Below are 10,468 nucleotides of genomic sequence, written 5' to 3' on the forward strand. Positions count from 1 at the left end.
CCCAGACAGCTTCCCTGTCCTTGGAGAGGGAGGCGGCTGTTTTAATGGGGGGAGAGGGGTTGAGGAGGAAGCGTATTTATTTGACAGCGTGTCTGCTTCCTCTGATCTCCAGGGAGTTCTGGCTGTAGAGTCAGGGCCTCGAGGGAAGGCTGTGTCACCCGGTTGGCTCTGGCTCTAAGGCAGAATCTGGGTGCAGTCCAGGGAGGCAGTCTCCATGGGTGGGACAGGCCACAAGAGCAGCCTTCTGGCAGGAAGGACCCAAGCTCACACCCTTCCCAGCTCTGCTGAGGCAAAGGCCCCCAACAAGTAACAGACGTCCTCCAGCCTGAGGGCCTGGGTACCAAATGGAGCAGCGGCAGTCGATGGGTACAAACCTCTGACAAGAGCAAACCCTATTAAGCTTTGGTCGCACAAGCCTGTAGTCCCTACTACTTAGGAGGCTGAAACAAGAGGTGCTCAAGAGCTGCAGGTGCCACAGGGTAGGTTCAAGTTGAAAGATGATGCAGCAGTTAAGAGCACTGCCCTTCCACATGACTTCACCAAGTGAGTGTGGAAAGAAAGGAGCGCCTGTGGATATAGCTCAAGCCCCACTACCACCAAAAACAAGCAAAGAGTACACTACACAACAGATGATGGGCCCACCCGGGCTAAAGACAGGTTTTCAGTCTGAGGCCAACTACTCAAACCACGTTTGTAACTGTTTTTGAGACAGGGTCTAATGTAGCCCCAAGCTGGCCTTGAACTCAGGGATTAACCCCAGGCAGGGCTTTGTGCCTGCCGACTAGGTCCTACCAACTGAGCTACACCCCCCAGCCTAACATCATCTCTTTAGAGACTGTTTTTTGTTTGTTTTTAGGTGGTTTGCAGTTGTGGGTTTTTGGTTTCTGTTTTCTGTTTTGTTTTGCTTTGCACTTTTTGAGGTTGGATTATTAAGTCTTGGCTGTCCCAGAACTCTGTAGACCAGGCTGGCCTTCAACTCACATCCATCCTCCTGCCTCTGCCTCCCAATCCCTGGGATTAAAAGCGTGCACCACTAGAGACAGTGTGTGAGGAGAGGCCACAACTGAAGAAAGGCAGCAGAGACCATACCTCCATAACCCTGGGCCCTCTGAGCCTTGCTAGATGGACTCTGACCAGACGTCCTTCTCCACCTTGACTGGCTCACCAATGGTGTGAATGACAGCAGTGCCCACCTTGGAGGTCCTCTGGCCTTACCTTGGCCCCTCATTTCTCTCTGCCCAGAGCTCACCCTTTCCACGGTCTGTTCACATTCCTCCAATCACCATGCCACTCCCAGCGTCCACCCTGCCCCAGCTGCCAGCTCTGTCTGCCACGGTCCTCCGCCTCCATGTCCAACCCAAACCATCTGTGGTGGGCACCGCCCTGCCCTGCCAAGGCTGCCAACCCAACGCATGTGATCACCCACCCCTCCCCGGCTCTGGAATCAGTGAGGCCCTGGCTCTCAAGGTCACATGTCAGACCCTTTCCTGGCAGCACTGCCCCTGCCTCATCTCACCTTCCTCAAGGACCCCAGGGTGCGGTCTGTCCCGGTGATGCGAGAGCCACCTAGGCCTCTCTCCGCTGCTCTGCTGCGCCCCACCCAGGACGTCCTCCCACTCGCCCCTGCGGACGCCTCTTCTTTCAGGAAGCCTCAGCAGCTGCCCCCGCAGCCTTTCACCCGTATGCATTTGATCCAGCTGAGCAGCACGCTGGAGAAGAGCTGGGGCTCTCGGGGAACAGCTCTTTGTCTTTCCAAGGACTGAACTCTGGTGGGCAGTGATAACCTCCCATTCATGTGACTCAAAAATACAGAGTGTGGAGTCAAGGTTCTAGCAGGCACTGTTCCTAGGGGATGGTGGCTGCCTGGGGGACCCCAGCCCAGCCTGAGGTACAAGGGTCCACAGCAGCCTGTCCTAGTCCCAGGCCTCCAGTGTAGTTTCTGCTCAACTTCAGACTTCACATGTCTCATCCCCCAAAGAGCAGAGCCCTCCTATCTTTGCTCTCAGAGGTGGTGGGTGACGTTCCCAGGGCTATCCAGCTGGGAAGCAGCGTATCTACGGCAGAGGATGTACCTTCCAGACTAAATGCTTTTCCTCTTCACGCTAAAGCAGGATCCTCCCCACCTGGCTTCCCCGTCCATCCCCACCTGCAGAGGCAGAAGGGTTTTCCTCAAGAATCTGAGCACTGTACGGTTGGGGGGTGGTGACGCTCCTGTGACCTGATAAGACACCTGTTTCCTCCAACACAGCCTTGTTTGTACACAGTGGCAGGAAACAACAGTCACAAGGTGTGAGGGGGTGTGACTATAGCTCTGGGACCACAGCAGAGCTGCGGAGGTTCGCAGGGACGGCAACTAACCCCTTCACCTAACCCTACCCCTACCACTACCCCTACCCTGCAGGCTCTGGGCCTAATCTAACCTCGGCAGTTATAAATGACTTTGAACTGGCACCCCTAGAATGCTTTATGGTTCAACTCAACCCTGCTGTATTCAGGAGCAGGAGAGGGTTGTGGTCTCTGCAGAGAGCACCCCACCACCACCACCGTACGCCCTCCTGTGACTACCCAAACCCATGGCTCAGAGCAACCGGCTGAGCTGGGACAGAACACTGGGTCCTAGTGGCCCCAGCAACCTTCAGGGCTTTGTGCTGACCTTGGAGCCTGAGAACAGTCTCTGCCCCAGTGAGCTAGCTCATCCTGTCCTTCCAAAGGAGTCAAAGCAGATCTGCAGCTGTAGCTGTCCTCCCTGGCCCTGGGCAGGGTGAAGCTGGAAGGCCCAGCTCTAAGCAGGAGTCTGAAAGGCAGGATTCTGAACCTGCCAACAGCAGCGAAGTGAAAGCCACCCTCAGAGATTCCTAGCTGGGAACAGAGGAGTGGCAGCAGACAGTCCGAATGCTACACCAGCCCCTCACAGCCCTCCCAGGCTTCAGAGAAATGCAGTGCCCAGGAACTTCAAGTCCCCCTGCCCACCCACTGAGTGGAGAGCAACACAGACAAATATCCCACAGGAGTCGGCTCTGAACCAGCTGGGGAACAGTCATAGGCTCAAAACCCAGTGAGTGACCTGAGGCTGCACCAATACCTGGGCTCGGAATTACTCTGGATGCTGTATCCAGGAAAACCACCCAAACAGACGCCAAGGTAAAAAACTGGAAGGAGATCTGTGGGTGCTGCCTGGGCTGCACTTTTTCAAAGCCCTACATACTGGGAGCCTCTGGGGGGTGGGGGGGCAGTGCCAGGAAAAGGTCCGCAGATGGCTCAGTGGCCACAGACACGAGATTTCCGTTATCTTTACAAAACCTGATTTCCTCACATTCACTATAAGGGCTTTGTATAGACTAAACCTTTGTGGTTGTGGGCATGGGGTGGGTGATTTTTAAGAATAACACATCTGACTCAAAGACCCCCCCGGGACAGGGCACAAGCCAGGTAATAGCCTGGTAGCCTGGACCCTATACCTGCAGGATTCAGACGTTCAGACCACTCTGGCCCACAGTAGAAGCACAGCCATCTTTATGGGAAGCCATCTGAAGGCCCATGAGCCAAGACCAGCAATGGCCAATGCACACCCTCACCAACTGCCCGCACCTCTCTGGCAAAGCTGTGAATCCACCTTCTGCTTCTAGAAGGGTGCTTGCTAGTCCATAGTCCAGAAGGGAAAGGAGATGTTAAAAGAAAGGTTCAGTAAGTGCCCGGGGACAGCAGCACCCGCTGCCTTGGTCTGATGAGCTGCTAGGGTTAGCGTGGCAGCCAAGGCCTGAGGAAGACCAGGAGACCCCTAGAGCAGCCGCCTGCAGTAGGCCCTGACTGAGCAATGAGGTGGTATTCACGTGAAGAGCTAAGGACACAGGTGCTGAAGTCTGAAGTAAGAGGGGGATCTTGTAGGGGCAAGACCCAGAAGGACAGGGTTGTAGGGGGAGGTATTGATTCCCTAATTGGTTCTTGATTGTGTCAATAAAGGAGGTGGAAGCCAATCGCTGGGCAAAGGGGAAAAAGTGGGACTTCTGGGTCACAGGAGGAAGGGAAGGGACCAGAGGGAGGAGAGAGGCGGTGGAGTGGAGGAAGCGGCCAACACATAGGTCTGGGGCACCTACAGTTTGTAGCCTCCACCGTGGGTGCAGGTCAAAGAGGATGGGGCAGGATAGTCTTCACCCAGCCATTGAGTTATCTGGCTAGTTTTAAAATATGAAGGCTGTCTGGTGATTTCCATCCATGGTGACTAAGGTGGGCAGGAGAAAAGGCACAGCCGGGGACGGTCACTGGTGGCTTGGTGGAGCTAGCTGGGAGAGGTTGAGGGAGCTCGAGTAGAGCTCTTGAGAAAGAGCTTATGTGTTTTAAAAATTACACACAACACATGATGCTGGCTACTTCGAGGGGGAGAAGATGGGGAGCCTCAGCACTGAAGCTGTGGTAGATGGCATAGACTTTTCTCCAAGAACAGTGGAGACCCTAGTGTTTCCAGGCAAGAGATGCCATCTGACCCTGACTCAAGTTCCTAAGAAGGTCTATCACTACTGTGTGGTTGTCTGGGAGGGAGAGAGAGGCAAGGGACCCTGGAGGAGGCATCCTGCCATCTAGAAGACAACATCTGTGTGGATACTGGGTGGATGGCATGACAAAGTGAAGTACAGAAGATCTGGGATGTATCTGGAGACACAGCTGTCCAGAGGGAGGCCCCGGTGCATGCTGGACCCTTCTTTGTCTTCATCAGTTGAACCAGCAGCTTCCAACACTGCTCACTGGAATCCTTCACGGCCCATGCAGGGGGCCAGCTCTGCCTAGCACACCCATAGATGGGCCTTCTAAAATAAATGGGCATTTCCAGAAATAACCCTGCTTATGGTCACATGGCATCCTGGAGCCAAACTCTAAACTCCTAACCAATTTCATTATGCTCTAGACTGGTGCCCAGCTACCATTAAGACTCATAGCAAATTCCTCTCTGGGAGGAAGGCTGACACTCACCCAGCTCTGACAGACAGCCCCCAAGGCAACAGGAGTCCCCTCCTTGGCTCCCAGGAGTCCTGCTTAACCCCTCTCCCCTGCTCCCTTAAGGGTTCACTGCATGGCTTTCAGCCTAGACCTCAACCCAGGAATACAGACGGGAGCCTAATAGTTCGGGCCCCTGCGTGAGTCCTGTGTCTCCCTTCTGGAACACATAGTCAAGTAGCAGAGAGCTGTGGGGACTAGGGACAGGGAAATGTGGCCCCTGCCATGGCCAAAAGCCTCAGTTTAAAAACAAAAAGTCAGCCAGGCAGTGGTGGTGCACACCTTTAATCCCAGCACTTGGGAGGCAGAGGCAGGCGGATTTCTGAGTTCGAGGTTAGCCTGGTCTACAGAGTGAGTTCCAGGACAGCCAGGGCTACACAGAGAAACACTGTCTCGAAAAACAAAACAAAACAAAACACCAAAAAAAACCCCCAAAAGGTTGAGACATAACTCTCATGCCATAAAATACACCATTTTAAAGTGTCTAAATCCGTGGCTTTTAGTAGCTGTATGTAAGGTAGCGCAATAGTCACCATGATCTCACTTAAAAACATATTCTTCTCCCCAGGAGAAACCCCACAGCCTCTAGCAATCACCCCTCTGCTCCATTCTCAGCTACCTGCAACCCCTAAGCTGCCCTGTCTATCTGGTCTGGATATTACCATTTGAATCACATTCATCTGGAGTTTAAGGGCTCTTAAGCCTTTCAGATCATAGGCTCCAACAAGAGCCCACAGAAGAGGCCAAAGACTCATGTTGTCTCTGTCCTGTTTGGGATCACACTGTCATGCAAAGCCTCTTGCCTGAGTTTCCCTACAGAATACCTCACTCACGCCAGCACCTGCCCCCAGCACCCAGCCTAGCGCATCAGCTAGGCCCCCTCCTTCCGTACCCCAGTTATGTTCTGAGTCTCAAATCAGAGGAAAGAAGATAAAAAGCACACAGGGACCTGATGCTAAGCCTGAGAAGACAACCTGAGTGTGATCCCTGGGACACACACGCTGGAGGGAGGAAAACAACTCTCCTGTTCATGCATGCACACATACATGAATGAACGCAAAACCAAAAAACCTTCACACATCCATGGCGATTGGCCTAGGCCACTAACTGCCTACAAGCCTACAGGAGATACCCCACCTCACCAGTTAAGGGGTCAACTTTGACCAATTTCCCGTTCCCAGAGAAGGTGTAAAGGAAACCAGATACCAAAAAGTCCACTTGGGCAGGGAAGGGTGAGTCCACGTTCTGGGACAGGTGGCTATGGTCGGTCACGTGGCTCACTGCTCTGGGCCAGGCTCAAGCTGACCTGTTTAGATAGATGTCTCTGATGTAACCATGTGGCCATCCCACTGACAGGGCAGAGAGGGTCCCTGGAGCAGACTTTCCCTGGTACATAGGAAGGCCTACCCACTGGCCTTTGGCATCTCAGCATAACTGCTGATCTCCTATATGCCCTTAGGCCAGGCTGAGCAAAGAGCGGAGGCCTAGCTCCAAGGCCAATAGGCAGGGATGACCGGCATATTGCCTGTCTTTCTACAGAGGAAGTGTGGGAGAGGCTCAGCTTGGGCAAGAGATTCCCTGCACCCAAGGTCCTTGCAAGACACTCCTTACCTGTTAAGAGAATGAGGGTGTCGTTCCCAGGACCACGTGTGAGCCTTGAAGTCAGGTGACAATGTGCTCCCCACAAACATGGGATGACCCAACTTTGCTTTGTAAAACCAAACTATCTTCGGAACACCCACAGTCCTTCATGAGTTGCCAGCTACTTTTACTTTTTTGACCTTTATTTGCTGCGCGGTCTCTCAGGTTTGCTAGAGACTCTCTCTTGGGCCAGGAAGACGGCATAGCAGCTAAACCGACTTGTGCAAGCCTGATGGTGAGTTCCAGCCTCAGAACTCATGTCACAGCGGAGAGAGCCAACTTCAGTTATCCTCGGGGTGTGCTTGCCCTCATATACATTACACACATGCACACACTTGTGTATATACACACATACACACACACACACACACATATATAACGAATAGTCTCTCTGCATTCCTACACATCTATGTCCCTAACCCAGCACCCCTCCAGCACAAGCCCCTGCTTCTGTCTTTGTTTCTTATTCTGCTCAGCAGCTGATACCATGGCCAGGAAAGTCAGTACCAGAGCCTACTCTCCCTCTCCCATGTTACCAGAAGGCAGTGATGAGGGCAGTGGCTGAGAAGGAGGGCAGGGGGACAGTGACGTGTAGTTATTCATCTGTTGTAGCTTGAGAAGGACCCCCAAAGCAAAATATGCAGAGCCCTAAACTAGGTGACTATGGTCCTGACTGTGGGAACCCACCATTCTCCTGCTCTTGGACCTCCCTGAGATCCATCACCCTTACCCTCAGGCTGAACAGTCACACCGCTAACTCATGCCCACCTCCGGCAGCTCTGGGCAGCTTATGTCTCTGGCTAAATCTGTGAGTAAACCTCCAAACCACACTGCCCTTTCCCCGTGTGGCTGGACAGTCCTGAACATCCACCTTGCCAGCAAGGTTCTGGGGGCTCTGCCTTTTGTCTCATCATGGCTACCGCAGTGAGCCTAGTCTCAGCCCAGACAATGCTTGCCAGTGACTTCAAAGGGGTAGGTTCTGCCAACTGACCCCCAGATGGCTTTACACCCATTAGGGGATTTTAAAAGGTTATCTTGGTTAAGCACTGTTTGTACAGGGCACAAGTCTCTATCTAGAGCATGTGGCACTGTCAAGTGGCAGTGTCAGGAGCCAGCCACCTCTTTACATACAAGAGAAGCACCTCATCTACCAAGCCATCCCAGAGCCGAAAGGCAGAGACAGACAGACAGAAGCCATCCCAGAGCAGAAAAGCAGACAGACAAACAGACCATTCTGTCAACACACACAGCTTACAGGTAAAGAATGGAGTCCACTTCTAAAGACTACCAGGTCTCCCTCGGCTAAGAGGCCTAGACTCCCTATCCTAGCCCCCTACCGGGGAGCCTTCTGCATGGGTCTGCCACTCGCCATCCAAGGCTCTACCCCGGGGCTCCAACCTGCACTGGGCTCACGGCGACACCCAACAGACCTCCATGCTTCCTGTACACCCTAACTCCTGACTGAGGACACTCTGGAATCCCAGTAGTTTTCAGGAACCCCAGAACTTTTCAAAAGTCATATTTGGCTGCTACCCAGCTCAGAACCAGCCCTTCACACTTTGCTTGCCTTGAAGGGCCAAAGCCATGGCTCATGATGAATACAGCCGTGTCGCCAAGCCTGACACTGATTCACGTTGCTGACCCCTAACCAACACCCTGATCTGTCCTACATTTAGCAAACCTTTCCTTGTGTGTGCGAGAGCAGCCCAGCCCGCTCAAAACCTACACCATGTGGCATGGGTCCTCGGCAAGGACTTATACACGGCAGTCAGGACACAGTGGAACTGGGCAACGGAAAAGATTAGGTCTCTTACCCAGTCTTCTCACACCCGAGTTCCCTCGCTTCTCTGAAGGAAAAAAAAAAAAGCTAACCACAGAGCTCTAGCTCAGAGCATGCACATCACGCTAGGGAATGGCATGGGCTCAGCTCAAAAACGTTTTCAACCCCACCGTGGGCCAACACAGGCACCTGCTTGAGCAAGTTGGGAAGACAAAGGTCAAAAGCAAGTGAGAAAGACTGGAGCCGGGGCGCTCCTTCAGAGATCTCCTTTTGGGTCAGACTCCTCTGGATGTTAACTGGGCAAGAGCATCTAGGAATTGGGCAGAGAAGTCCTTTTTTGTCCAAGCATCACCTGTGTGGTCAAGTAGGTAGCCAGCCCCATTACAGGGCCTGACTGCTTCGGTCACTTACCAGCGGGGGTTGAGGCTGCGGATGCTGCCCTGCTCCGGAGGCCGGTGGGTAGGGCATGAGCAGATTGAAGGCAGAGTAGACAGTCTCTTTGTACATGCCACTGGCACACTCCGGGGCCTTCAGGCCTGGAAAAACCACAGCTGGGTCAGACACCAGCCCAGCCAGCTGCTCCTAAGGACTGAAGGCTGTCTGCTCCGGAGGGGGGTTAAAAAAAAAAAAAAAACCCTGCCAAGGGGTCCCCTTCAAGTTCGTGACTTGACAGGGAACAGCGACCTCCGAACGGGTGGAAATATCCGCAAAGGCAAGTTTTTGAGGAAAGACCCCCGAGTCCAGACCTCCACTTCGCGACCGGGACTTGACTCCCTACCCCACCCTCCTGCTTGGGAACCTTAGCCAAGGCTTGCTCCTCAAGGCAAAGGATTAGTCAGTCACCTGGGCTGGAGGGGAGGCGGAGATGGCGGGGGTCTGTTTACTCCTATAAAGGTCAGGGCACCGGAAGTGACTCCAGCTCAGCGGCGCCCGGGAAACCCGCCCCCCACACCCCCACCCCCGGTTCTAGCGCCTTCTTCCCCAGCCGCGCAAAAACTCACCGTCCTCTAGGGACTCTGGAAGTTTGTCCGGGAAAAGTCTCTGCGAAGTGTGCTCCCGTCCCAGGGCCTGCAGAGCGAAGCAGAGGGGCCATGAGGAGCGGAGGGAACAGGAGGGGCTCCAGAGATGGGACCCACGAGGACCGTGGCGCGGGGGGGCGGGTCCGCACGCTACCAACTCGGGACGAGGTCCTCCGGGGAGGAGCGGGCCGGGCTCACCTCGGGCGCTCCCTCGGCTTCTCCATGTACTCGGACGCCGGGACCCGGGACCCCGGCGCCTGCGGCCGCGCCTTCGGACTCATTCACCAGTGAGGACTTGAGCTCTGCCAGGTCCCGCTCCGGGCCCACAGCGCTGTCGCGATTCTTATCGTCCTGTTCCTCGCCTTCGTCTTGGAAGGCCAGCAGCTCGTCGGGCGCGCCGAGGTCGTCGCCTGCGCCCGCGCCGCCCCCGCCCGAGTCCAGCTGCGGCATGGTGCGCTGCGCCCGCCGGGGCGCCGGGTGCGGGGCGCGGAGCCGGCCGGGAAGGCGGCGAGCCCAGGGTGCGGGGCTCCGAGCCCGGAGCGCGGCGGGCGGAGCGCACGCTGACTCCGCCTGAGCGGCCAGTGGGCGCGGGGCGAGGGCGCGGGGCACAGCAGCTTTGGGAGCCGGCGGGTCGGAACATCAAAGGCACCGCGGGCAGCGAGCCGGGGGCGGGGCGGGCGCCGGGGCGGGGCCGCGGTGGGAGGGGCTAACGTCCCAGGCCCCGCCCTCCCCTCCCTGGAGAGACCGGGACAGGCCCACTGGGAATAATCTTAAAGGGCTCGCTCTCCAGCTATTCTCTAACCTGAAATCCATTACTAAACTCTGGAACTCCATTTCCTTAACTATCATACAGCCACAACTTGCGTCCAAGTTGCGGAGAAGGTGGTTCCTTAGACCGGTGGAACCTGTGGATGACTTGGAACCTTGGTGTGAACAGCGTCCTTTGCTCAATCTGGAGGCTTCTTACGTCCCCGGGATACTAGATGGACCCTGACACACACACACACACACACACACACACACACACACACACAAACAC

At 55.0% G+C, this 10,468-nt stretch overlaps 1 protein-coding gene across 11 annotated transcripts in view; it reads right to left on the reverse strand.

The window, feature by feature from the left end:
* Tcf7 (transcription factor 7, T cell specific) overlaps positions 1-10,083 on the reverse strand; it is a 36,857-nt gene extending 26,774 nt beyond the window's left edge. For 6 of the 11 annotated variants that reach the window (XM_030245771.1, XM_030245772.1, XM_030245767.1 and 3 more), the window contains exons 1-3: positions 9,628-10,083; positions 9,412-9,478; positions 8,822-8,946 (exon numbers count right to left, since the gene is read on the reverse strand). In XM_030245771.1, coding sequence (XP_030101631.1) covers positions 8,822-8,946; positions 9,412-9,478; positions 9,628-9,879 — 444 coding nt within the window. In that variant the 5' untranslated portion in view covers positions 9,880-10,083. Of the gene's footprint in view, positions 1-1,516; positions 3,467-6,600; positions 6,620-8,444; positions 8,464-8,821; positions 8,947-9,253; positions 9,296-9,411; positions 9,479-9,627 lie in introns of those variants that run through there. The other 5 variants (NM_001313981.1, NM_009331.4, XM_030245775.1 and 2 more) reach the window with 5 other exon arrangements.
* Between the last annotated feature and the right edge of the window lie 385 nt (positions 10,084-10,468).

Source organism: Mus musculus, chromosome 11 (assembly GCF_000001635.26).
Source record: "Mus musculus strain C57BL/6J chromosome 11, GRCm38.p6 C57BL/6J".
NCBI classification, from domain to species: Eukaryota; Metazoa; Chordata; class Mammalia; order Rodentia; family Muridae; genus Mus; species Mus musculus.